Source organism: Coffea eugenioides, chromosome 6 (assembly GCF_003713205.1).
Source record: "Coffea eugenioides isolate CCC68of chromosome 6, Ceug_1.0, whole genome shotgun sequence".
NCBI lineage: Eukaryota > Viridiplantae > Streptophyta > Magnoliopsida > Gentianales > Rubiaceae > Coffea > Coffea eugenioides.
In genome coordinates this window covers 14,553,191-14,580,825 of record NC_040040.1, presented here as the reverse complement: position 1 = coordinate 14,580,825, position 27,635 = coordinate 14,553,191, and the positions used below count along the sequence as shown (strand labels likewise).

Genomic DNA, 27,635 nt, shown 5'->3' with positions numbered 1-27,635 from the left:
GAAAATAAATTGCAGTCATGTTGTGCATGATCACGAGAGGAGAAGCAGGCAATTAAATAACTATGCCTCCACTCATAAGAATTAAAGTACAAAAGCTATCTGCATTCAAGTATAAACATGTAACATAATCAGCTAGGGTGGAATTATATTTATTTGACACTGAGGCGCCAAAGGGTAGGGGACCCTTCCTGCATCTAACATAAACTCTTTCAGCACTTTTAATTAAAAGTTTTGGAACCTATTGATACTTCTGTAGATGTCTTTGCATGTTTGTAGCCCTAGGCAAGGAATGGCTGAAAAATAGCAGAATCCAAACATCAATTCTACAGCTTAGCATTTCCAATATGCACTTCAACTTATCTACCAAAGTTGAATGTTATTTCAGAAGGTTCATGGCATCATAGAAAAGGCATAAAAGAAGCAAACATTAAAGGATAAAGGAAACTTTGTGATGACTTTACAACAAATAAGAGGACTAAAAAAAAAACTACATATGGTACGAAGAAAATGTGTATATGGCATGCCTACTTACAACAAATTTCAGTGTTATATCACAGCTTAGGTTTTCTTAGCAGAAGAGAATAAGAGAAGAGATAGAGCAACCACAGTGAGTAGTGTCCATTTGCCTCCTTAATTAGATAGTCCTGTCTGCTTCATCCACAAGGACCACTTGACAGCTTCTAGAAACATATCGTTCTTTTGCAGTGCATTGATCAGATTATAATAGGTTATTAGGTCAGGTTTTATACCATTTTCTCTCATCTCTTTAACCAAAGCAACAGCCTCTTCAACCATTCCTGCAATTCCATATGCTTTTATTAATGTGTTATAACCGCATAAATCAAGCCCAAGTGCAAATTGTTTCAGTTCCATCAGAATGCCAGACACTTCTTCAATCCATCCTTGCTCTCCATATATATTAATCATTATATTGTATGTGTAGGAATCTGAAACACAGCTAGATTCCTTCATTCTCTGCAAGACATTTCTGAATTTCTCCATTTCACCTTCTTTCCCATAGGCATCCAACATACAGTTATAGGCTTCAAGGGAAACTGAAAAGCCATTAAATTGCATTTTTTTCACAGTAGATGACATATTCTTCAAGTCCTTATGCTGCCCATATGCAGCTATCATTGTATTGTAAGAGATAGCATCAATTAGACCTCGCTTTTTAGCCAGCCAAAATACTTTCCTTGCCCTCTTGAAAAGCCCAGATTTTCCATAAACATCAAGCATCACATTAAAAGTGACAGTATTAGGAGCAAACCCATGTCGAAGCATCTCATCAAGAACTTTTGAGAGTTCATCAACTGGCAAAGCACGAGCACAGCAGTTTAACACACAGTTGTACAATTCCTGATCCCATATGATTCCACTTTTCAAGGTTTTGTAGTAAAGACCTTGCAATTTATCGAGCATACCACACTGTTGATAAATTCGGAACATATCTCTAAGCAGATAAACATCTGGAACAATGTTCGTCTGTTTGTCCATTGCATCGAGAACTATGCATGCCTTCTCTAAACAGCCAGATTTCACATACATTCTGACTACAACACTGAAAGTTATCATGTCCAAGGAAATGCCTGATTTTTTTATCTTGATATAAAGGCTTTCAGCTTCACTGAATTGACTCATTGTGCTGAAAATGTCTATCATTGTACAGATTATGTGCAAGTTAGGCTTGTCATCAGATTTGGGCATGAAAGCAAAGATCTTTTTGGCATTCTCTAGATGACCCAATTCTTTGCAAGAACAGATAAGCAAATGGTACAGGTTGTCCTCAGATAGAGAATCCTGCCACTGCTTCTCCTTTAGCACTTTCAAAGCTTCACTTATCAAGCAGTTTTTTACATAAGCCATGACCAGAATTGAGCAACATGTCTGATTTTGCAGAATGTGGTCATAGAGAGAACCTTTTAGAATATGAGGCACTTTTGCGATTCTTTCAGCCTTCTCATAAGCTTGCAAAACTATACCAAGGACAGAGGACTTCTGGCAACCAATCATCATCATGTCATCGATAGTTCTCAGGATGCCCTCTTCATCTTGATGTTTAGCCTGCAAGTTTATCATTGTGAACAAATTTGATGAGTTCGGCATAAGTTCCAACCTTTTAAGTTCCATATAGAACCGCTTGGCTTCCTTGTAATTATTTGTCCTCCCCCATCCTTCAATCATGGACCTGTAAGTCGTTTCATCGGGCTTCAACCCGACATTTTCAAGGTCATGAAACAAACGCTCTGCAGCATTCATGTTTGAAACTTTCCCGTAACCAGTAATTAGTGTGTTGTAAGCAATGATGTTTGGAGTAAAACCAGCATTCTGCATAGAAAGCAAGACCCTCTCAGCCTCATCTAGCTTGCCTTGTTGGCTGTAAGCATTAAGCATAACCAACCAATTCTCCAGATTTAAGGTTACTTTATCTGCTCTCAAGAGTGAAATAACATCTTCTGCCTTATCATACAAGCCCATGCGTGTGTATATAGTGATCATAGCTGAGTATGCTGAGTGACATACAATATTAAGCTCCCTCATCTTAGAAAACGCAAACTCTGCCTCCTCAACTCTCCAACCCTTCTGATAAAGACTCATAAGCATTCCAAAAGTAGCAATATTAGGCCTGACCGCATGTTCCAACATCCTGTTAAACCACTTTGCTCCCAAATCCACAAGCCCCCGCTTGTAACAAGCATAAATCAGAGTGTTAAAAATTTGATATTCGATCTCACACCCTGAATCAGCAATCTCTCTAATCATGTCCTCTGCCACATCCCAGTCCTCTCTCCTCCCTAGCACTCTAAAAATTAAATTATACGCTGTCAAATTCTTCTTCAACTTCCCATTTTCTCTCATCCACTCAAAAAAACTCAAAGCTTTACTGTCACTACTACTATTTTCCAGCTGCTTCAAGATTCCATTACAACGCTTCAAGCTCAAATCACACTCCAAATTACCAATATCAAAATCCAATGCCAGTTTATTATCCGATAAACTGCGATCCATAATATCTTTCCTGTCAGTTTTCATAGCCTTCTCTCCACCTTTCGCCTTATTAACCCCCTTCCACAAATTTGACCTCAAGTTTGAATCTTTCTTCACTCTCTTTACACCCCTAAATCTTTTCCAAACATTAAACCCACCCTTCCTAAAATTCCCATCAAAATTCCCTCTGCTAGAATCTACACTCTCGGAATCCACATCATCATTTGACTCGAAAACCAAATCATCAACCAAATTTGAATCACAAGTATCCAAAACCTCAGTATCCATCTGAGAAACCTTAATGGGCTGCACCTTGCAAAAGGGCTTGCTTACACATGATCCAGATATATGCAAGCATCCAGGAAACAAGGAAATCGAAAAGGGATCAACAATTCGGACAGAATACACTGTCAACTTGTGTTTTTCATATGAAGGATTTTCCAGTGATATTGTGAGCTTGAAAGAGGCCATGAAGTTCAGTTCAGTGGCCTCTCAAGAAATGCCCTGCTTAACTCATTGAATCATATGAAAAATGCAGAGCAAAATCAGGCCGAGATTGTGATCGAAGGAATGGTAAACTTGAGTGAGTTATCCTATGGCAATGCAATGGAAGAAGAGAAAATGGGATAAAGAACGTACCTTTTGGGGTGAGGTGGGAGGGAAGAATTGGAGTTTGGATGATTGCAGATAGTACAGCAGTGGACCAAAAGGAACCTTTTGCTTTTGGATTTTTTGGGATTTCCTAAATTTGTATGTGTGGGCTGAGACAGAAAAGAGACATGCCATAACAGTTTCACTATTTCACTTCAGAAAATGCTGAAACTTGGCCAAAGTTTTTTATTTTCTTTCTTTTTAAACTATAGAAAAGTAAAAGTAATAAGTAATAACTCTTTTTTTTCTTGGAAAAACTATTGATTTAGCAGCAAGGGTATAAGATAGTCTAAACCAACGAAATATTACTCCATCCCACTACAGTTTAAATGTTTAACGATTTTGATATTGGTCTGCAACTTTGAGTGTAATTTGATGTATCAGTGTAGTTTGAATTAGTTTTTAATGATTTTTTCTTGACTAACTTGATCATCTTTTGCATTTAGCAGTTATAGGTTTGATGTGTCTTGTAAAATTAATTAAACATTAAGTTTTGTAACGGTTATTTAATTTGTCATATGTTTTTTTTTAATCTAATTGATGTTGAAGTCTTGCATTTAGATATTCAATTTAACTAGTCTAATCATCTTATTTCTGTAGGTAAAAGTAAATCCTCGTAACATATTTATTGATTAGAATTAGAGTTTTCTAATATTTAATACTGTTAAAAGATTAAATCTTATAATTGTACCTAGATCTGTTTTCTAATTAGAAAAATTGTTAACGATCGACAAACTAAGAAAAGATTGGTCGTTAGAGTTTGTTGATAATTATAATCAATTTATTCATGAATATTTGAATTATCTTTGTATCAAGAATCAATTGATTAATATCACTAGTACTGAAGCACATCACTAGTTGATTAAATCTGAATTTAGCAAATGTTAGAATCTTTCTGCCACAGAACAAGGTGAAAGTAAAATTGAGGCGGTCACTGAAGGAATCCAAACATACTTCAGTGCTTCAGATCCCCTGAACCCCATAGTTGGTGTTACAGGTAAATACAACATTATTGCAGCTACAACAACAGTTTATCGCATCAATACATCGCTCTTTATCAGCTCAGTTAAACAGACATTGGGTGATGGTAAGAATCACTAATTTGTTCTAGTTGTGGTAATGAGTTTCCAGATATGAAAGACTTGAACAGTGTGAGAGCTTGTTTTGGCCTATGCAAGGGAACTTCATGTCCTGCTCCTCTCACGGTAACAAAGTTTAGCCCTTCATATTGCTGTGTCCATCCTCCAACCTATGTAATACATTAAATACACAAATTACCAAACAATGATTATTACATTTCTTTGTTAAACGAAATCAATAATATCAGATAAAAAAGCAGGTACCTAGCTAAAAGGCTCATATGTTGACAAAATTTGCAGAGAGAAATGGATGAAGCTAAAGGGGTAAGGATAAAATATGTGAGATTAAACATAAAAAACGGGCCAGCAAATTACCTGTCCATCATCATACCAAGGACGCCATGGACCAACTGTTCGCAGCTTCAGAGCATCTATACTATAGCGAGTAGATGTAACCGGCAGTACGGCATCTGTATCGCCACTGTCATGAAAAGGGTAGAGTAAGAACCACCTGAGCTCAAGAAAGAATGGATGATGTTTTGTAAATGCAGATGATTAATAATCTAAAAGACGGGACATCCTACTGTTGAAACTTAGTCCTCTAACATCAGTAAACTTGTATTCAAGAAAGTTTATGCATAAGGTGTATCATAGTAGCAAGCCGCCGTCATTATCTGGTAGATGAATGAAGAGAGAAACAGCAGAATTCACGAGGGAAGATATCTAGTACAAAAAAACTCTCTTTTAGCAATCAATATATTTCTGATTCAACTGTATCTGCAAACTCTTTCTTTGATAAAAAGAAATTCCAATATGAAACTTCAGAGAACCAAAGCAAGCATAACTACAGATATAACAAACTGCAACTTTACACCACAGAAAAAATTCCAGAGTCAGGAGAGCTTGGAAAGGTGATGCACAGAACCACTTTTCCCACGGAATTTTAGAAAAGCAGATGAAAGCTAGAACGGGCATAAAAAATCTAGCTCAGGACATGACAAGGCATATGAGATGGAGCTGTTTAAGTTTGATTTTAATGCAGTAGCCCAAAACTACCATTATACGTAGGAACAAAATGCTAAAGAAATCATTGCCCTTTTAGTAGAGAGAGAGAGAGAGATTGCCATTCTTTTGCGCTCCTTTTGAGAGAGCTTTCAGTTGGTTGTTATTCACTAACACATCTTAGTGCACGCTTCAAATGATAATTACTTCTCATTTTTTGTTGCAAAATTACACAATTATGCTTCTGCCTCCTGAGGCTTCACAATTCTAGAAAGAATGGCTCTGACCCTTTTCGATTTATAAAATAAACTTGCACTAACATAAACCTCCAAGGCAGAACAAAATAAACCTTTGAGTTTTCTATGAAGTCAGGTATATCACTTGTATCTGACTGAGCAGTACTACCATCTGGGCTCCAATGACCAAATTAATGATTGATTGCAAAATTGAGCTGAGTTTGGAGATAAACCTGAAGACCCATATTCGAATTCCAGCATTTAGAAGCTCATGATAGATGTTCAGCACTGACCGAGGAGAATCCTTCCAGTTATTGTACACATCATCACTACAAAAATGTAATAGATTGAACAAACATTTAGAGCACAATACCCAGAATAAAATAGAAAATAACTGTCAAATTTGGGTGACATTAGCAGATATAAAGTATTTTAGTTGTTGAATATAGAATAAATGTTCAATGAAAGATTACTAGACAGGTGCTGTCATAGCCTATTACTCCTTGTAAGCACCGGGTACTTTCCATAGTCTGAGCACATAATAACTGGAATGTCATACTGCTATTGCACTGATGATTTCGAGCTTATTAGCAAGATGAATGAAATAAAATAATCGTATTAAATTTTGTCTCTCAGGTCAACAGATCTTTTATTTCAACTGAGATTGAGGGCAAAGCTATTTTGAGCAAGCTTCATTAACTTGTATGAAAGCTATTTGCAGATATCTCTACACCCTGATGTTCTAAGCATACATCTGAAGCAAAAGAAAAAAGTCATAGAAACTAATTGGAATAATAAGTACTGAAATTGGAAAGATGGAGGTCAAATACAAACTAGTAGCTGCTTAATGGTCTTCCTAGATGAACTTTGCTTTCTGAATTACCAGTCCAGCTACTGACACAGTGATCAGCACTCTGATCAATCATGTGACAAATATGCAATGGCATCAAGGAAGTGAAACAATTTGTCAAAGGAAAGTTATTTTCTTCATTAAAGATCTCTAACCTGAGTGACTATTAACTATGAATTCGGGAAAATAAGCTACCTCTGACGAGTGCACAGGAAGCCTTTTCCAACTCATTGTGTCTGTTTTTCATAGTATAGATGCCAATTTTCATAATGGTAGTAACCTATTTTATGTAGTACTATATGCATCAGGTTCATTCAGATGCATAATACTAACAAAATATTGCACATAGTAATTATGGTTCTTCAACCTCAGTGTATGATTATTTACATATACATGAACTTATCTCGACCAGCTTTTTACAATAAATTAGCATAAACTGTTTCTTACAAGATATTACCACCTAATTATGGTTTTTCCAAGCCAAAGGATGCTTGATGAACATATATTTGACATGGATTAGAAACATTAGCAATATGTGCTGTTGAATAAATGTTCATTTAACTGGTTAATATCCCGAGCTATCCCAAGACATAGCACATTTCCACGTAAGCAATTCTCAAACACATTAAAAATTGTTTCTTACTGGCAGAGAAGATCAAAGCCCCTAAGAGGCATTCCTTCCCCAGATGTAGTGCAGTGCATTTGGAACACAGAGAAAGGATGATATTACCAAAAGCATTTAAATAACAACCCATCCTACTCAAGTTTATAACAACCCATCCTACTCAAGTTTTATCATTTCTTTTGGAAAGTGCTTCCACAGTTTAAGATTGAAGTGAATTTTTAAAACTTTTCCAGATTGAAGTGTTTAACAGCAACCTACTAGTCATAAGTGGTTCTCACAGTGATAGAAGTACATGAAGAATTAGTTAAGAAAACTTGCAGCCACAGGTCAACAAAGTACTAAAACATGTCAGAATAGGAATTCTGCTTCATGATGAAAAAGTTCTCAATATCTCTCAATATCAACAAAGCAGACTAGGTGTTGGAAGGAGAAAGGAAAATATAAATTTCACTCCTTCACTGCCGAGATGTCCTAACCTAAATCATGAAATTACCTGCAAGTTACCCATTTGAATGAATTGCTTCTGTTGTAAACATGAAGCGCGTGTTGAACCTTGGGAAGATTAAAGTAAACTGTTGAATGCTGCTCTGTACACGGATCATATGCCTTTCTTAAATGTCCAACCTTCTGACATGACATTACATCTCATGAGTGAACCAAAAAGAAATATTGTGAATAAAATGCAACCAATTTGAGCTTTCTCTCGCCTACAAGTTTTCAAACTAGAGATTCTATCATGACTCCATAGTACTACTGAAGCAGATTACAAACAAGCCACCATAAAGTTTCTTCAACATGCAGCTTACTATGTCTTACTTACCGACTTAGAAGATTAACAAAAAAAAAGTATGAAAGGTCAAAGAAAGATTTGAGCATTACTGTTATAGGAGCTTCTGCTCAAATCAGAAAAGGCCTGTCACAATAATTATGTTTTTACATGAGCTAAAAAGAAAAGCTACATTCAATCCCATGGATGGATTTGAATAGGAGGTGCACTTTGGCAGGATCATTGAACAAATTCCATATTTTCCAGCAAAATCCTTTTCCTTTTTAAGGTTGGAAGCCATGACAATGAATTCATGCATGCAGAATCTCCAGCTAGATCTACCTACTTGTACCACCAGAATAGACGAAAATATTTCAATCCAATGGCATTTGTTTCCAATTAAAACCTGAACATGAAAATTATTAAATTTACATAATGAGAGATCAATTCACTAGATGTATGTACTCACATTCCTCCTCTTCAGAAACTGATTCATCACACTAAAGTTGGCTGTGCAAGCAGGAGTGAAGACACTGTATTGATCGATGTTTCCAATTTCTTTGTCGGCAATGTCAAGAATCTTACCACATGACTCTTTGGGAAGTATAAATGAATCTAAGTCACAAAAAATGTTTAGCTTCTTGAATGTCTGGTCAGATATCATTCCAGCTGACCACAAAAATTGGAAAAGTCCCAGGTGGTCATGAAAGTCATCAAATAAAGCATTTCCAACCTGCATCGATACAAGTAAAAATCATTACTGCATTCATGATGTACCTTTTCTTATAATATTACAAGGTCAAATCCATACCATGAAACCCTTGAAATTAATTGTTTTATCCTTTGTTGCGGAGTTGTGCCTCACTACAGCTTGACTTAATTGAGGAACGTAATGTCCTGAATAGTAGACATAAATAATTTGAGGAACATACTCCAGCACAGATATTCTAAAACTAATCGGCCATCAATCAACAAGTTTTGACAATTTACTGGAGCCCTATGAATCTAAAGCAGCTACCATTGCTCTTAGATAGCCCAGAAAAATGTCACTTTCCCATGTAAGAAGAATATCAATATCAGTTGCAATTAGATCCAGATGCAGAAAGATATGTAGAGCTCTCAGAGTTCTATGTCATTGAGACAATTATATCCACCTTACAAATGCACAGAAAGCAAATAACTTCATTGAGTTCCAAAAAAAAAAAATCCAAAATAGTAAAGCTCAGAAAAACTCAGAAATATCAAAAGAAGAGGAAAGGTTGATGAAAAAGGCATAAAAAAAAGAGGAGCCAGAGTCATCTGTCTTATGCATAGTGCTGTAGAAAAAAAAAACATTAACAAATGTGATAAACCCTACACGCTAAAGCTTTTAGGATCATTTTGATCTTTCTTTCCTTTTCAGATGTTTATCTCAAGGTCAATTTTCTACATAACAAAACTTTTTGAAGCCAGAACATACATAAGCAATTTTCTGCCTATTCAAAAGAATGTTTGAGGGCATGTTTTAGGCTTTGGAAACTACAAAAAAGCAATGATTGCAAAACGGTGAATAAAAGGCAACGGCTACGTTTACAGCTGTCAACTGCAATTAGGATCAACATCCCCTCATAAGGTACAGAATAGCTGGCCTTGAAAAATATGGAAAACTTATAAGAAAGTAAATGTTTTGACACTAACGCGGTTCAAAATGAACTGATCACAAGGTGTTTTGTTTTATCTCAATCAGTTTACCCCCAACAACGTGTTCTTAGAGATAACTTATAGATACTTTTTTAACTTCTATGTTCCTTATGCTGTATCTGAATGGGCACATACTGTCAGGACCACAAGTTGAACATTGCAAGTTAGTTAACTTCTACTGAACAATGGTTGTTTTCATTCGTCACCTCTTTGCTCTATGAAACTTTCAGTATAGATTTTTTTCCTGATGTTATGATTACAAACATTTTTGGATTAAGGGATACTCTGAGCCTTACATGGGGAAAGGGGGAAGTAGAAGGCTTGATATTACCCTTACATATATTATATTGATGATACAGTGAGCACAAACCACCATAATAGCTTAAGTTCTGGATTAAAGGACAATGCTCATTTATCTACCTGCATAGCTCTCGCCAGAGATATAGAAGTCCCTTCCTTTATACTGAGGAAAACGGTCAAACCATTTCAACAAAAATGCATGGGAGTCAGCAGCTGCAAGTTGGAATAGTTAAAAGTGAGGTACTCTCTAATTATGGCAACAAAGTAGCATGTAAAACCAAGATCAAAGATATACCAGTCCTTAAATCCCCATTGTTTAGATGATCTGAGGGAGTATTTGAGTAGGAATATCCAACTCCAACCGGAGAGTCCAGAAATAACATATTTGCAGCTGCAAAACACCAGTATAATTAATCCACCAACCAGATGTGTTTTGTGATTGAAAAAGAAATCTAGCAGAATTTGATAGACTAATGTCCAGTTTTTAAATCATTAATTCTTCCATCTAGAGAAGAATACACCAGTATACTGTTTAGAGTCATCAGTAGTTCCCCCTTTCAACCACACTTATCCACAGATAAAGCTGATAAAAATTATTATTATTATTTTTTTTAGAAATGTATAACTTAATCTTGCCTGCCATGTAGCAGCTTATCCAAATGCAAAGAAAAAAATCATAGCAATGCAACGCTTAACTACAAATTTGTAGTACTTTTACAGCAATTGAAGCACAAGTAAATATAAACCTGGCAGATTATATACCTTGGTTCCAAGAGTAAGGGTTCAGATAAAGATGTTTCCCATCTTTCTCAACATGAAAAGGGCCAATCTCCTCAGCCACCCCATAAGCAATTGATGAACATCCAGGCCCTGAAAGATAACCATGAGGTCAAACACAATATTCTTTCAAATATGGCCCTTGAAATTTTGAAACTACAAATCCTGCAACATCAACACAAATAAACAGTAAGTAAAATTAACTTGTCAAAGAGCCCATTGAACAGCTAAAAATTGAACAATCAACCTGAAAAGATACCATCTTTATTGAGAATTTTGACTAACTACACGACTCCCAAGCATCAAGAAATGACCCTAAAGTGGACTAGTCAGATACATTACACAAATCAGCCATCAAACCATAATAACTAAAGAAACTAAAAACTAAAAATGCTAAGGCGAATCAGAAAGGAAGAATAGACCTCCATTGAGCCAAAGAACAAGAGGCTTGGATGCAGGGTCTTCAGCAGCCTCGAAAAACCAGTAAAATAAAGCCCTCCCAGCTTCCTCATTGACCGTAACAAATCCAGCATAGTGAGCAAAACTCACATTAAAATTTTGGCCAGGAAGGTGCAAAACTCTGTCCAACTGTTGCTGGCCATATGGGTCTGCAGAAAATCCACCGCTGCTGCAATTGGTGAGATCAATAAGCAATGTACTGATCAAAATAACGAGAACCCAGTTCAAAGTTGCCATCTTTCTGGGTCCTCCTCGGTTCCCAGGTTGATTTTTGAGAGGAGGGGCTACTGGAGAAGGGGCTGATATAAATTGTAATTAGAAGGACGTAGATAGGCACTATTTGGGATTGATAGTGACTTGCATCAACTCAAATGGGATACATTCCATATCAACTCCCACTCAAATGAGAGTTGATACGAAGGTCCCCTCACATTTCCGAGAGAAACGTTTTCAGACCCTCATATTTAAAATCGGTCAAGATAGCGTTTGGTCCTAAAGATAGTACTCACATGATTTGTCTCTCAACTATAAAACTTTTGCGCGTTTGGTCCCAAAGCTCATTTTTGTTCAATTTTCTACCCAAAAAGGCAATACTACCTCACATGTTCATAATTTCAAGGCCAAAATTTGTTTCCCTTTAACCAAAAAAAAAAAAACACATAATCTCTCATTTCCCTCAATTTTCATCCACCAAACTCTTTATATGTAAGGCTTATTGCTCATGCAATTTGGGATCCTCATTTCAATCGATTGGTTGTGGAAGTTTTTACTCGAGAGGATGTTCTTAATTTAATAAATATCACCTATTTTGATATTTATCAATGGTGACATACAACTAATATTATACCTGTTAAAGTGCTTTTTCTATTATTTCTTTCAAACATATTCTTAAAACTAAGTCGGTTGTATCTACAATCGAAGTAGAAATCGAGTGTTCCATTTTGCCTTAATAATTATAGGCACCTGAGGTAGACATACATTCTTTGACTAAAAAACTAAGTAAAAATGATCTTTGGGAACAAATGAGCAAAATTTTTATATTGAGTAACTATTTTAACTAACTTTAAATGTAAGAGACTAAAAAAAGCTTTTTTTTATCAGGGACCAAATTGGTAATTTTGCCAATTGGAAATGGGGCAGTTCAGTACGCGGTCAGAGCTATCGTCAATAGTTTGGCTGTAACGAACAATCTAAAGAACTACAGCCCAATTAGGACACGAGAATCACATGTTGATGTTTTGTACTTTTAAGTCGCCTAGATATCATATAATATTACGTAAGCGTCTACGTTCAAGTTCAACAATAATGTCGAGCTTAGATTATCTTAATGATTAAAAAGCAAATACATCAGAATATAATACGTTAAGCTTCTTATGGAGATCACTTGAAAAATTTATTCAGGATAATCTTGAAAAATTTATTCAAAATAATACTGTAATATTTTTGTAATATGATGTATGTAAAATAAAAAAATTATTAAGATTAAACGTGTCTATAATGTAAGCTAAATAATATTTGTAAAAAAAAATCCATATCTAAATAGACCTATTAAGATATGAAATTCTTGAAAATAACAAATGAATGAAAAAAGAAGTCAAGCATGTAGTAATATTTGAAAACGTTTTGAATTTAATTTATCATATCAACTTATTTTGACCATAGAAATCACACTTATCATAAAAAAAGATTCTTTTGTTTGCGAGTATTTTGGAAAATTTCTACAAAAGATTCTTCTAGTTGTTCTTCGACAATCTTTTAATTACAAGGTACATTTTTTAATAAAATGGTAGTACATTCTAAATATTATACCAACAAATGCTATCTTTACAAAGATGACAAATAACTTCTTGGATTTACAAAATTCAAAATCACTTCGCTTTCTCCATTGAAATCACTTTTATCTATCAACAAAAGGCCATATCATAGTTTCGGTTATCGCTGTTGTCGAGAAATTTCTTTTTCATATTTCAGCTGATCTTTTATAGCACATATATTCTATTATTTACCCAAAAAAAAAAAAGAAAAGCATATAAAATGTATATATCATTTGATCTCTAAAGTGAAAAATTAGAAAAGTTGATTAATCTCTTTTTGTCACGCCATGAGTCCATGACTCGTAATTATATGATCATCGCTCTTTGGAATCTAACAAGTCTAATAGTATTTGCAAAAAAAAAAACTTTGACTTTGAGAGCTTGAAGCTTCTACTTTGGAAGCCTCTATTGGTATCCCATCCAAATTCTTGGGTAAGTTTATTTTAACAAGTTTTAGAGAAGATAAGAGGCCGAATTTGAAAATGACAAGTGCTGCTACAAGATTATTGAACTCATTTCTTTAAGGTACTTTTTTTTTAAGAAAATAATTTATTTTATTTCATCCTAAAGGTACTCAAGTAAAAATAAAAATAACTCGTAGAAGTTTGAAGTAACAAATGGAGAAACCATTGGGGTTGGCTAGATGGCCAAGGGAAGGCTCTTGAAGCTCTCCCAACTATCAGGTTTAAGTTCGAATTTTATATCTCATAGATGAAATTATTGTGGGGAGAGGTAAGAGGGTGCAAAAAAAAAAAAAGAGTAACAATTGGGGAGTACCATTGGACAAACTTCATCATTATGGTAATTATTACTACTGAAGCATGTTTTGAAAATTCCGTTTGTATTGCTATTTTTGAAATTTTTATAGAAAAACTGTACTGTAATGATTTGATTTATCTGAAATAAAATATAATTAAAAAATATTTTTACAGAAAACATTAATTTTTTTTTATGAAAAATCGTAATCCAAACAAGGTAATCATTCTTTAGCAATACGATGTAGTTTAGCTTTTTGTATATGGTAGCCTATATAGTAGTATTAATTTGTCTCTTTGAATTCTACAGGCATCTCAGTTTTATATACAAAGTTCTCAAATTTTTATTTGTTCATTTGACTTTAAAAGTAATTGATTCAATAAAATCTGCTTGATTATAGTGCATCTTTTAACATTATCTTCCTCTTTATCTAAATTGTTTTCAGAACTTGAATCTGCCCATATCGATCGAAGCCCTCTTAACTGATCATGAATCGAACTTCAGTGCACCCGTTCATTTTGCTGGTCGATAATTTTTGAACTAGTAGCTTTCTGGATTTGTTTTTGGGCAAAAGCAGCCTCAATCTGAATTCATTAGATCGCTCTTGGAATACGATGGAGATTGAATGTTCCAAATCCAACAAAAAATCAGAATATCGCTGCCTAATACTTCTAATTTCATTTCATTCTTGCCTTTTCTGCTGTAATAAAAATGGAGTAAATTGCTAACATCTTTTCCAAACACAAATTAGCAGAGGACCCATCATTAAATATCTTCATTTTATCAATGAATTTTTTCTCAATCCCTATTCTCTATTTTTTCTCTTGGAAAACACAAATTCAAGTATCATCAGAATTCTTTTTTAATGCTGTCATCATCAGAAGTTTCTTGCTTCCTATAAAAGTTGGCAACTATAGACGAAGGGGAATGGAACAATACATATTTTGTTAGTTAAAAAAAGGATATTGGCTTCACATTGAGGTAGCCTTCAATTGACAATTTTAGTAATTTCATTTTCTTAATAATAGTTATTAAATCCGACCTAGCAAGGAATTCAATAGAGAGACCGGATCAATGGGTCACTGGTTGAACCGGTGAATATTAATTTAATATTTATAAATATAAAATAGTAATTTTAATTTACATAAAAAATATATAATAAAGTGATTTTGGATACTAATTATTATACTTAGAAAAATATATAATGAATATATAAATATTAATAGAAGATTTAATTTTATTTTATCATACTTTTACATAAATAAATAATATAGTCAAGTACGAAAAAAATTATATCACTTGTTTTAAAAAATATAGCATTGTTTTTTCATTATTTTATTTTATTGTTTAAAGAACAAAGTCATTTTCTAACTACTCAAATATTGTCAATTTAAAAGTTAAAAGGATTAAATGTATAATAAAAACACAAAAATTTTATTAAAAAATGTTTAGTTATCAAAGAAAAATTAAGCAAGTGATAAAGTCGTACACACATTTAAATGAAGATCCAATGTACAAATATTATCAAAAGTATATATGCACTCTATTTCAAAAACAAAGACCCACAATTGAAAAAAAAAAAAAAGAAACACAAAAGTAAACTGAGTTCATTGAAAAACTGGACGGTTTTCAGTTGAACCATTGAGTCAAATGGCCCAAATAGGTTTGTCCAGATTTGACCAAATCAATTCCTTGTCCAATCAAACTAAAGATCCGACCCGATCTAATGCTAAGATCATAAGCCGATCGATTCAACCGTCGAGTTTAATAAATGTAAGACCTAATTAAGTCGGTAATAAATGTAAGACCTAATAAATGCACCTAATTTATTTTAGAACACAATAAACAGATCATGAAAAGAAGGAAATAATCAATAGTATGTAACACATCCTTGGGTTTTTTCTACTTTCGCGGCCTTTTCTTGGTACCAAAGTCTTCCTCGTCTTCCACAACACTTCTCTTTGCAGAATCTTTAGGATATTACTTGTGGAAAGAATTCATGAACCATATTGCATAGTTGTTTGTGTAGTCGATGTGTGGATAAGACCAAAACGAACAGTATATCCTTCGTTCCATTCAAAATTATCCGTTAATGACCATGCGAAGTATCCCTTAACATTGACCCCATCACTGCAAAGGAGAAAAAAAGAAATTGACAAATTGTTAGCAGAAGAAAGAAAACAAACGCATATTTCAATTTTCCTACGGATACGCAGTTGTCCTTGACCGTGCAACTTTACAAGTATCAACATGCTCAAGTAATTGGACAAATAACTTAAAGCTAAATAGACGTAATCCTTGTTCAAGTTATAAACTTACTCAATAGCTAGTCTGAGATTCAAAAGATGGTCTTGGATATATTTGATTCTAGTGTTATCAACCAGAGCTTCTGAAAGTGTTAAACTTGTGTTGTTAGCTTCATCCACACCTGTATGTATATAATGGGAAAATTTTTAATCAAATACATGCTCAAGCATATTGAAGTACACCGATCCCTTGTTTCTTCACTTATGGCTAAGAAGAAGGAAGGTGTTTCCAATTATCCAGTACGATTCTCAGTTATGTAATTCAATGGAACATTGTATGTTGCCTTCACACAGTTCAACAGTTCGCGAAATCGTTGGGGATAAATGTTCAACCAATTTGAGCCACCCTGCAATATCAGGCAACTACATGGTGCCTTAGCATATGGTATGAAAAGAATGGCAAAATTTTTAAAGAATTTCATTAATCTTGTCGTGCCTAATTAGCTATGTAGACTAAAGCCAATGGCTCCAGAGGACTAAAAGCGGTTGTATGCCATATTTTGCCAAGTTCATCAAATTCTTTCTTAAAAGTGAATGAAGTTGATGCCTCACCGTTGGATCAATGGGCACGCCATTTCGTTCAGCTGCAAGCTATATAAGACAGAAGAAACGAAAAGGAAAAGAAAAAATGCATCAGATTGGGTGTTATGCACATGGATGGAACTTTATTGCTCTTGTCGCGCCCCATTTTTCGCAATGGAAAAATAAGTATAAAAATAGGTATTTACAAAAGATGTGATTTTATTTTAAAATAAAAGAAAAGGACCTAGAATGGAACTTAAAAAAAATGCGACAATTTGGGTCCAAAATTTAGTCTAAGGGTTTTTAAGAAAAAATAGGAGTCGCCACTTGGTATTGAGTTTTGGTGTACCAAATCACCCAAAAATATTTTTTGACAAAAATAAAATAAAATAAAACCCCTTTTGACAACTTCAAGTCTTTGAAAAACAAAAGAAAATGGGTTCGGGAGTCACGGTTGAAGAAAGGGAAGGCAAAGGTTCGATTAACTCAAACCTAAGGCACCCTTTCAACCTAATCTAAGCTAGTTGCGAGGTTTAGTTAAAATTTTCCTAATCTAACCCTTAATTTTATCATATTTGGATGTTTCCTACATGGATGCAAATAAAAAATATCGAAAGGGGCAAAATGTTCATTCAAGGGTTTAATTGAACCAATCGCATTGATTGCGAAGATCAAAATAATTCCTTGAATGTGTCACAAGTATGCGAATGATGAAATTAAAAGAAAAGAAAAGAAATTAAATTATATACATAGATATAAGTTATCAAAGAAAAAGGGAATGCAACATAAATGGTACGGGAGGCAAAAACTTGTGACAATAATTTCCTTATACAGGGATTAATGGAATATTTAAACTGAAAAGTTATAATCTCCCATTTCCCATGTTTGAAAAAATAATTCTCCTAATATGCACAAGCAAATGAGCTAACTTATTATACAATGTTCTAAATGAAATGCAATTCTAAATGACATGATTAAGACATATAGAGGATAGGGGATAATATAATAGGAAATATCATGCAAATGGGAAAAGATCCTAAAAATGAAAATATGCATGAAAATGTAATGAATATCACACAAAAATGAGTCTAACGCACGAACAATCTAAGGGTCTAGCGTTGGACTAGCCCATTTCTAAAAATCCTTACTAGCGTTGGACTAGCAAGTAAGCGGAGGGAAAAACCACAACTAGTGTTGGATTAGTGTGGTGACGTCATGCATTAACAATTCATAGTAAAACAAATAAGGTATAAATTAAAATAAATAAACATGTAAGAGCACGTAACACATAACACATAAGCATAATATCTAAATGCAAAAATCCTAAGGAAAGCGGGTAAAACATATAACACATAAGCCACATAAGCACACAACCTACCTATTACATCGGGGAGCCTAACTACAATCTAAAAAGGGAAAATAAAGAAAATCCTATCTACCCTATCTATTACAACAGGGGACCTAACTACAATCTAAAAAAGGAAAAATATAATAAAAATAAATCTAATTATCCTATCTATTACATTTATGAGGTAATTAAATGCCTCTCGAATAATTATAAGAATTAACTAAACAAATATAAGAAAATTCGAATGAACATTTAAATCAAATAAACAAAACATATGAAAATATATAAACACATAGGAACACGTAGGAGCACATAAGAGCACGTAATTGACATTGAAATAATAATAGGGGTACCTCCCTTTTGAAATGGTGACTAAATGGAGTCAAATTGCCCTATTTATACTCACAATGAACAAAAGAATCATGACACCAATTTAATTGAAATAATAATAATAATAATAATGAAAATACTAAATTCACCTTAACATGTCAAACGTAAATAAATTTAAAAACATCTAAAAATTACAAGTTAAACATACTCAAAAGTAACATAATTGGCTATTAAAGAAAAAGAAGCAATCATAATAAAGAGAGTCAAAATTCACTAGGGACTGAATTGCAAAAATTGAAAAACTTTTGGGGACAAAATTATATTTTTTCAAAGTTCTGACCAGATTAAATGAAAGATAAAATTTAGGGACCAAAATGTAATTAATTTAAGGACCTAAGTGAAATAAATCTAAAATGTTCTGGGCCACAATAAAATTACTCCAAAGATCAGGGGCTAAAGTGCAAATCGTAATCAGATCTTCTTAAGAAAACAGGCCACTGGGCCATTATTTATTTCTTTGGGCCAAAAACTACCTAAGCCCAGCCAAAAGTCCAAACCAAAACACATAGGCCAGCCCGTCTTCTATCACTCAAACCCAACAAAAAATAAAGCATGGGTCTAACCTTCTAGCCCAACCCGAAATAAGAAACAAGGCCACTAAAAATAAAATAAAATTAGCCCCAACCACTTTCCTTTTTCTTTTCTTTCCTTTCTTTTCTTTTTCTTCTTCTCTTTCTTTCTTTCCTCTTCCTCCACTTCCAGCCGTTTCCTTCCCTTCTTCTTCGGCCAGCTGAAGTTTACCATGGCCGCCAGCGGCGCCACCGCCGGTCGCCGGCAACCTCTCCGATCGCCAAAATTTCTCAAAATATATCTCCCACTCCATTTTTCGCGTAGATTCCATTTCCGGATTTAGTTTTAACAAAAATTGACCCTAAAGTGGCCAAAAAACCAAGAAATCAGTCAAGTTTTTATTTTCTTAAAACCTTTAAACCTCCACAAAAAATCATAAAAATTATGCCAAAACCCTCCTTATAACTTCTACATTACAACTATAATCTTAGTTTGACAAGTAAACAACAACAAAATGATGCATTAAATCAAAACAGCCCCAAAAATGAAGAAAATATTTCAATGCCTTTAAAGCTCAAAACTCCAAAAAAAATTAGATAACCAAACATTTCCAGGCCTGGTGCTAGCTAACGGTCATCCGTTTTGACAACAACATGCACAATATTCAGCTTTTAAATCCATTTTTCCATTTCGGCATTTTATCAAGCATTTGGCATGCATTCACAACATCGTTTCTTTTTTCTTAATTTTATACAGGCTTGTCCCAAAAAACTTCAACAACACCATAATAGCAACAAAAATCAGTGAAAGGAAGAGACAAATAGGTAGCCAAACATGCATTTAATCTAATTAATTAAAAAAGGAAAGCTGGAAAAAAAATACCTCAATGAGGTTGTGGTCCCTTGACTAAAATTTTGAGGAAGTTCCAAGCTCTTTGTCCAACCGGTGGCTGCCTCCTTGTGTCTGAATAGTGTGTGGGTGTGTTGTGTGAAGTGAGTAAAGAGAGGGATATGGCCGAGAAAGTGAGGGAGCTTTCTTTCTTTTTTTTGTTCTGTTTTCTTTCTTCTGCCCAGTCCGAGAGAGGGAGAGAGTTGGGGAGTGCTTTTTTCTTTCTTTTGTCTGTTTTCATTTTTTCTTGTTCTCCGTGTGTGTGAGCCGAGAGAGCAGATTTGTAGCCAAAGTAGAGCTTTGTGTGTTTGTTTGGTCAAAATGATTATTTTTACCAAATGACAAGAAAGATAAAAAAAGTTGAGTGTAGGAATGGGTTAAGTGTTTTTTGGTAGGGAAAATGATGAAAATGTGTAAGTTTTGTAATAATTTGATTTTGATATGATTTTTTTGATTTTTTGATTTGACTTTTCTTTTCTTCTTCTTTTTTTTTTTTTAAAGATAAATCTATACAAATGAGCCAAAATATACTTAAAAATGCAGGAAAATAAATGACTTATCAAATAAAAAAAATTCAAGAAAACATAAAATTTGACAAAAATTTGGCAAAAATTTGGTGTCTACAGCTTGCCCCTCTTTGTCTAGAGTTTCAAAGAAACTCAAGACAAAGACGTAGACACCAAAATTGCTCTTCTGTTTCTTCTAACTGCACCTAAGCTAAAACAACAAGTCAACATTTGGCTATAATTATTGAGCAAAAGGATGCAGTAATATTGCAGAAAATGTGACCGAACTCAGGTAGAGTTGTCTACGTATCCCACCAGGGAAATCAGGTCAAACGTAGTTCGAATACAAGTGAACCCCAATGAAATAAGTACATTGACCATCTGTGATATTTACAAAAATCGAAAAAGCCCGAACTTTCAGAACTTCTAAACAGGAAATACAAAATGAATGTTAAAGCACAATTATTAGCCAAATAATCAAGAGAAACGGTCAGTAGGATACGACCCGAGCCTGCCGAGATTGGTGGGATAAAATTCAAATCCAACGAAAATAAAAACGGTCAGTGGGATAAAACCCGAGCCTGCCGAGGTTGGAGGGATAAAACTCATGCCCAACGAAAATAAAAACGATCAGTGGGATGAAATCCGAGCCTGCCGAGATTGGTGGGATAAAATCCAAACCTAACGAAAATAAAAACGGTCAGTGGGATAAAATTCGAGTCTGCCGAGGTTGGTGGGATAAAACCCAAATCCAACTAAAATAAAAACGGTCAGTGGGATAAAATCCGAACCTGCCGAGGTTGGAGGGATAAAACCCATGCCCAACGAAAAAAAAATGATCAGTGGGATAAAATCCAAACCTGCCGAGGTTGGAGGGATAAAACCCATGCCCAACGAAAAAAAAACGGTCAGTGGGATAAAACCCAAGCTTGCCGAGGTTGGTGGGATAAAACCCAAGCCCAACTAAAATAAAAACGGTCAGTGGGAAAAAATTCGAGCCTGCCGAGGTTGGAGGGATAAAATCCATACCCAACTAAAATAAAAACGATCAGTGGGATAAAATCCGAGCCTACCGAGGTTGGAGGGATAAAATTCATACCCAACTAAAATAAAAACGGTCAGTGGGATAAAACCCGAACCTGTAGAGGTTGGAGGGATAAAATTTGGAGAGATAAAATCCATGCCCAACGAAAATAAAAACGGTCAGTGGGATAAAACCCGAGCCTGCCGAGGTTGGAGGGATAAAACCCATGCTCAATGAAAATTAAAACGGTCAGTGGGAGAAAACTCGAGCCTGCCGAGGTTGGAGGGATAAAAACCATGCCTAACTAAAATAAAAATGTTTTATGGTCAGTGGGATAAAATCCGAACCTGCCGAGGTTGGATGGATAAAACTCATGCCCAACGAAAACAAAAACGGTCAGTGGGATAAAATTCGAGCCTACCGAGGTTGGAGGGATAAAATCCAAACCCAACGAAAACAAAAACGGTCAGTGGGATAAAATTCGAGCCTACCGAGGTTGGAGGGATAAAATCCAAACCCAACTAAAATAAAAACGGTCAGTGGGATAAAACTCGAGCCTGCGAGGTTGGTGGGATAAAACCCAAGCCAACTAAAATAAAAACGGTCAGTGAGATAAAACCCGAACCTGCCGAGATTGGAGGGATAAAACCAAACCCAACTAGAATAAAAACTGTCAGTGGGATAAAATTCGAGTCTGCGAGGTTGGAGGGATAAAACCCATGCCCAACTAAAATAAAAACGGTCAGTGGGATAAAACTCGAGCCTGCAGAGGTTGGTGGGATAAAATTCAAACCCAACTAAAATAAAAACGGTCAGTGGGATAAAACCCGAACCTGCCGAGATTGGAGGGATAAAACCAAACCCAACTAAAATAAAAACGGTCAGTGGGATAAAATTCGAGTCTGCCGAGGTTGGAGGGATAAAACCCATGCCCAACGAAAATAAAAACGGTCAGTGGGATAAAAATCGGGCCTGCCGAGGTTGGAGGGATAAAACCCAAACCCAACTAAAATAAAAACGGTCAGTGGGATAAACCCGAGCTTGCTGAGGTTGGAGGGATAAAACCCATGCCCAACGAAAATAAAAACGGTCAGTGGGATAAAACCCGAGCCTGCCGAGATTGGTGGGATAGAACCCAAATCCAACTAAAATAAAAACGGTCAGTGGGATAAACCCCGAGCCTGCCTTGGTTGGAAGGATAAAATCCATGCCCAACGAAAATAAAAACGGTCAGTGGGATAAAATCCGAATCTGCCGAGGTTGGAAGGATAAAATCCATGCCCAACAAATATAAAAACGGTAGAAATGAAAACACAAATTCTATACTATCGAACTGAAAGATCAGACTGCATGTTGCTTAAAAGGTAATAAAACAAGAAAACTTACCTGGTGGACTTGCAACTCTTTTGATTTTTTAAACTTTAAAAGAAAGGGAATAATGATTTTTTCTTTCCTCGGAAATGTATAGTAAAACTTGGAGCTCAATCCTTCTGTCGTTTGTCCTAGTGTGAATCATGCTCAACTAACCCAGTATTGTGTCACATAATTTTTCTGCAAAATAACAAAAAAAGGAAAAGAAACAATCGTGACAGAAACACTACCACCACCATGTGATCCCTTTGTCTTGAGAGCCGTGTAAACATGAGTTTCAATATCGATGAACTGCTTCTTTACGTTCGGTCGACAACCTCTTCAGAATCTTTGCAACCGTCAAATGTCAGTCATCCAGACTTTATTACCATAAGATCCTCAATTTCATGACTTCTTTGGCATAAATTATAGGGGATTGTCTTTTGAATGAGACCCAATAAATGGGAAACATAAACAATTGCAAAAAGTATTATTCATCATCCAATAATGCTAATATGAAATAAGTAATGATACAGAATAAATAAATAAAATAGTAAACAGAACAGTAAAACAAAAATTAGTGAATTTTTTGAATATAAGTCCAAGAATCAAAAGTTGGGTTCATATTTAGAGGACGGCCTTTGATGAGGAAAAATGGTCCAACTGACCCCTTCGACGTCATCCATTTTGGAATTCATTGTCGGCAAAAGAACAACAGTATGAAAGAGACCCAAATCAACGTAGTCACCAGCTCTCAGACCTCAACATCTTCTTCTTTGTTGCTGATCCTCTTGTATTCCAAAACCCTACCTCAGCGCCCTTTCGGGTTTTCACTAAGGTTACCCCCACCCCTTTTCTTTTTTTTTTCTTTTTTTTTGTTGTTTTTTGTTTTTTTATTCTTCTCTTTTTTTTTGTTCTTTCTTTTTCTCTTTTTTTTCGTTCTTTTTTATTTTTTTTTTGAAGGTGCCCTTTCAGGTTTTCACCTAGAGACATAGACAAGATAATTTAAACCCCAACTGGATCAATCCAGTTATATTCTGATAATGAGTAGCATTAGTGAGATAATTTTCTCTGACATATTTCAGAAAAATTGTATTTACATCATTTGCCAATTGATTAAAAAAAATTTTTCCCCAAAATACTGCAAAAGATAAAAGTCGGCAATTTTGGTTCTTGTGATTAGGATCGGATAGAGTAGCAAAGGAAAGGTTAAGGCTTGAAAGGCTTGGCAGCGGATCATATGATGGGTTTGCAATCATTTGAGATAACATTCTTTCAAAACTTTCCCCGATCTAGGGTGAGAAAGAGATAAAATTTACCCCAATTTAATTCTGATAGAATTTCTCTATTTTCTTTTTCTTCTCTTTTTTTCTTTTTTTTTTTTAAGAAACAAAATTGCCCCAGTATGGGGTTAGTGATTTTAAGGGACTGCCAAACGAAAAAGGAAGGTGGTTATGAAAAGTCAAAAGGAAAAATAAATTAGGGATAGAATGTCGAAATGAAAAAATGAGAGGAAGTATGCCTTAAATCCGTCTCTTGCAGTATTTTTAAAGAAAAATTTTTTATAATCAAATGAAAAACTTTTTGCACATGTCTGCATTGATTGGTTGGGAAAAAACTTTACCGTCCATTTCCATAAGGATGTGGCTTCGTCCCACATCGACGAAAGCCTAAGGAAACCTTTCCTTTGCTTCCTATAAATATGGGAGCCTATTGAAGGTTTTAGGTGCACCATTCAAGAGGACATTATATGAGCTATTAGTTTCTTGGGTCATCTAACTTATTTATAGTCAAATATTTTAGACTCTCTTGTTTTGAGTTTAGGAATATTTTCTAAACATTTTGTAAGTGCCATTTTGGCTTAGGGTCCATTTTCCTACGACTTTTGTATTTCTTCTTCATAGTAGAAATAATGCTCCTCCCTCGCCCGTGGACGTAGGTCAATTTGACCGAACCACTTAAATTTTGGTGTCTTTTATTTTGCTTTGTTATTTGTGTTTATTGGGTTGCCATAACCCTTTTATATGGTCGATTTTACCGCCTAATTATTATATGGCTGGTGTCTACCGCCTAAATATTATATGGTCAGTTATATCGCCTATTTTGTTCTAATTTTAATTTATTTATTTCTGAGCCAGTCCTAACAAACTGGTATCAGAGTTGGTTGATATATTTTGTAAGACAGATTCATCTCGTGGGGCTCGTTTATCCTTGGGGCCCACTCACCTATGGGGCCCATTAATCCGTGGGACCCGCTCACTAGACTTACATATTTGTTTGACCATTTTTTTAGACAAATTTCAGATTATAGGTTTTGTGGCAACAATGACAATAACAAAGACGGTTGTCAAAAAATTCGACGGGAATGCCAACTTCGGCATGTGGAACTCAAGATGAAAGCCATTTTGATACATGACAGAGTTGATTTGGCAATTTAGGGAATTGAGAAAAAGCCATAAGCTGTGAAAGATACGAAATTTATCGATATGGATAAGAAGGCTAGATCCAGTATAATTTTGAATCTCTCCGATGAAGTTTTACGGGAGGTAGCAACGGAGACTTTGGCCAAGGCTATGTGGGATAAATTGAAAACCTTGTATATGAAGAAGACAATCGAGAATCGGCTATATTTAAAGCAGAGTTTGTATTAAAATCGGCTATATCTGAAGGTACATCTATACTCTCCCATCTTGACAAATTTGATTCTATTATTATGGATTTGGAGAATATAGATTCGAAAATTGATGATGAAGATCATGCCCTATTACTTTTGTGTTCCCTTCCCCAGTCCTTTAAGTATTTTCGTGATACTATGATTTATAGAAAGGAAACAATTTCGTATCAAAAAATTAAATCTGTATTAAAATCTAAAGAGCAGATAGATAGGGATATTACTGAAAAAACTAGTGGGAGTCAAGCTGATGGCTTGTTTGTTGGGGGTAGATCTGAAAAGAGAAATACAGAAAATAGAAGTAGATCCAAATTCAGGTATAAAAATGTGGTGTGCAACTATTGTAAAAAGAAGGGCCGTGTTATCTCTGACTGCTTTAAATTGAAAAATTAAGAAAAGTAAAAGGAGAAAAAGAGTGAGACTACCGAGGTTAGTATTGCAGTTGATGAAAATGATGGAACCATTTTTTGTGTAACGAAAAATAATTTTAGATCTAATAATGAGTGGATTATAGATTCGGGTTGTTCATATCATATGTGTCCCAATAGAGACTGGTTTTCAACATATGAATCAACTGAAGGTTGAGTTGTCTTAATGGGTAACAACGCCGTTTGTAAAGTTGTTGGCAAAGGCACAATCCGGATTAAAATATACGATGGTATTGTGAGGACGCTGACAGATGTTAGACATGTTCCAGATTTGAAGAAAGATCTCATCTCTTTGGGCACTCTTGAGTCTATTGGGTGCAGGTATTCAGGTGGAGGTGGAGTTCTTAAAATCACTCGAGGTGCTCTTGTTATTATGAAGACACACAGATCTGATATTTTGTATATTTTGCAGGGATCTACTATTACAGGTGCTGCTGCTGTTTCAACATCAACTTTGTCCGATTCTGATTTCTCCAAATTATGGCACATGAGATTGGGGCATATCAGCGAGAAAGGCTTATCTATTTTATACAAACGAGGTCTTCTTGGTAGTCAAAGTATTGGAAAGATGGGATTCTGTGAACATTATATTTTTGAAAAGTAGAAAAGAGTTAGCTTCCAGTTGTTGGCAGTTCACAGGACAAAAGGAACTTTGGACTACTTTCATTCAGACCTCTGGGGGCCTTCTCGTACTCCTTTTAAAGGTGGTGTTAGGTACATGTTGACTTTTATGGATGATTATTCAAGAAAAGTTTGGGTATATTTTCTTAAGTATAAAAATAATGTTTTCCTAACTTTCAAGCAATGAAAAATTTTGATTGAGAAACAAACAGAAAAACATATTAAGCGGTTAAGAATAGATAATGGCATGAAATTTTGTGAAGGTGAATTTGATAGATTCTGTAAAAATGAAGGAATTGTTCGGCATCGCACTGTTAGAATGAGGCCTCAACAAAATGGTGTGGTCGAACGTATGAACAGAACGCTTTGAAGAAAACGAGATGTATGATCTCTAATGCAGGGTTGACAAACGACTTTTGGGTAGAGGCGATCAATATGGTCTGTTATATTGTCAACCGTTTTTCTTCTGCATCTCTTGATTTCAAAACTCTAGAGGAAGTTTGATCAGGTACTCCTTCTAATTACTCAAATTTAAAAGTTTTTATGTGTCCAGCATACATGCATGTGAATGATGAAAAATTGGAGTATAGGGCTAAAAGGTGCATTTTTCTTGGATATGCTTTTGGGGTGAAAGGATACAGATTATGATGTCCTGATCCCAAATCTCCAAAATTTGTGATCGGTAGAGATGTTACTTTTGATGAATTGTCTATGTTATCTTTCAAGAAGGAATCTTCTAGTCCTTGTACTACTGTTAGTACACAGAAGCAGGTGGAGCTTGATATTGGCAGTTTTGGTCCTTCTCAAACCAAATCTTTTATTTAGCAAGTGCCAGTAGATGCACTTGAATCTACTGTTGAAGATAATTCAGAAGAATAGGAATATTTCATAGCCAAAGATAGATCAAGGAGAGACATTCGACCACCACAAAGATATGCAAATTTAGTTGCTTATGCTTTGTCTGTTGCAGAAGAAACTGATACAGTTGGTAAATCTTCCACCTATTCAGAAGCAGTTTCTTGTGATGACTCTGCAAAGTGGGTTCTTGTGTTCTTGTGAGAAAATTGAATCCTTCATTGAAATGAAAC

The 27,635-nt window shown here is 35.0% G+C and overlaps 2 protein-coding genes across 3 annotated transcripts; both read right to left on the bottom strand.

Moving 5' to 3' along the window:
- Positions 1-476: 476 nt before the first annotated feature.
- On the bottom strand, positions 477-3,678 carry LOC113772823 (pentatricopeptide repeat-containing protein At4g30825, chloroplastic). The gene has a single exon (XM_027317301.1). The coding sequence runs from the start codon at positions 3,457-3,459 to the stop codon at positions 631-633; it is 2,829 nt and encodes a 942-aa protein (XP_027173102.1). The 5' UTR covers positions 3,460-3,678; the 3' UTR covers positions 477-630.
- An 803-nt stretch (positions 3,679-4,481) lies between these two features.
- LOC113773127 (serine carboxypeptidase II-2) lies at positions 4,482-11,818 on the bottom strand. Of its 2 annotated transcripts, none has more exons than XM_027317674.1 (10): positions 11,377-11,818; positions 10,940-11,047; positions 10,473-10,568; positions 10,298-10,390; positions 9,009-9,094; positions 8,667-8,930; positions 7,925-8,055; positions 6,190-6,285; positions 5,094-5,199; positions 4,482-4,888 (listed from the first exon to the last, which is right to left on the bottom strand). In XM_027317674.1, the coding sequence occupies exons 1-10, from the start codon at positions 11,648-11,650 to the stop codon at positions 4,706-4,708; spliced, it is 1,437 nt and encodes a 478-aa protein (XP_027173475.1). In that variant the 5' UTR covers positions 11,651-11,818; the 3' UTR covers positions 4,482-4,705. The 2 variants fall into 2 exon arrangements, with proteins under 2 accessions (XP_027173475.1, XP_027173474.1); XM_027317673.1 differs by having other exon boundaries at positions 7,925-8,058; positions 11,377-11,817.
- Positions 11,819-27,635: the final 15,817 nt, after the last annotated feature.

Excerpts from the sequence above, each read along its gene's own strand:
- LOC113772823 (XM_027317301.1), bottom strand. The coding sequence starts at position 3,459 with ATGGCCTCTTTCAAGCTCACAATATCACTGGAAAATCCTTCATATGAA.
- LOC113773127 (XM_027317673.1), bottom strand. The coding sequence starts at position 11,650 with ATGGCAACTTTGAACTGGGTTCTCGTTATTTTGATCAGTACATTGCTT. Across the intron at positions 5,200-6,189 it reads ATTCGAATATGGGTCTTCAG|TGGCGATACAGATGCCGTAC; the intron begins GTTTATCTCCAA and ends TTTTCATGACAG. Across the intron at positions 4,889-5,093 it reads CTTGGTATGATGATGGACAG|GTTGGAGGATGGACACAGCA; the intron begins GTAATTTGCTGG and ends TGTATTACATAG.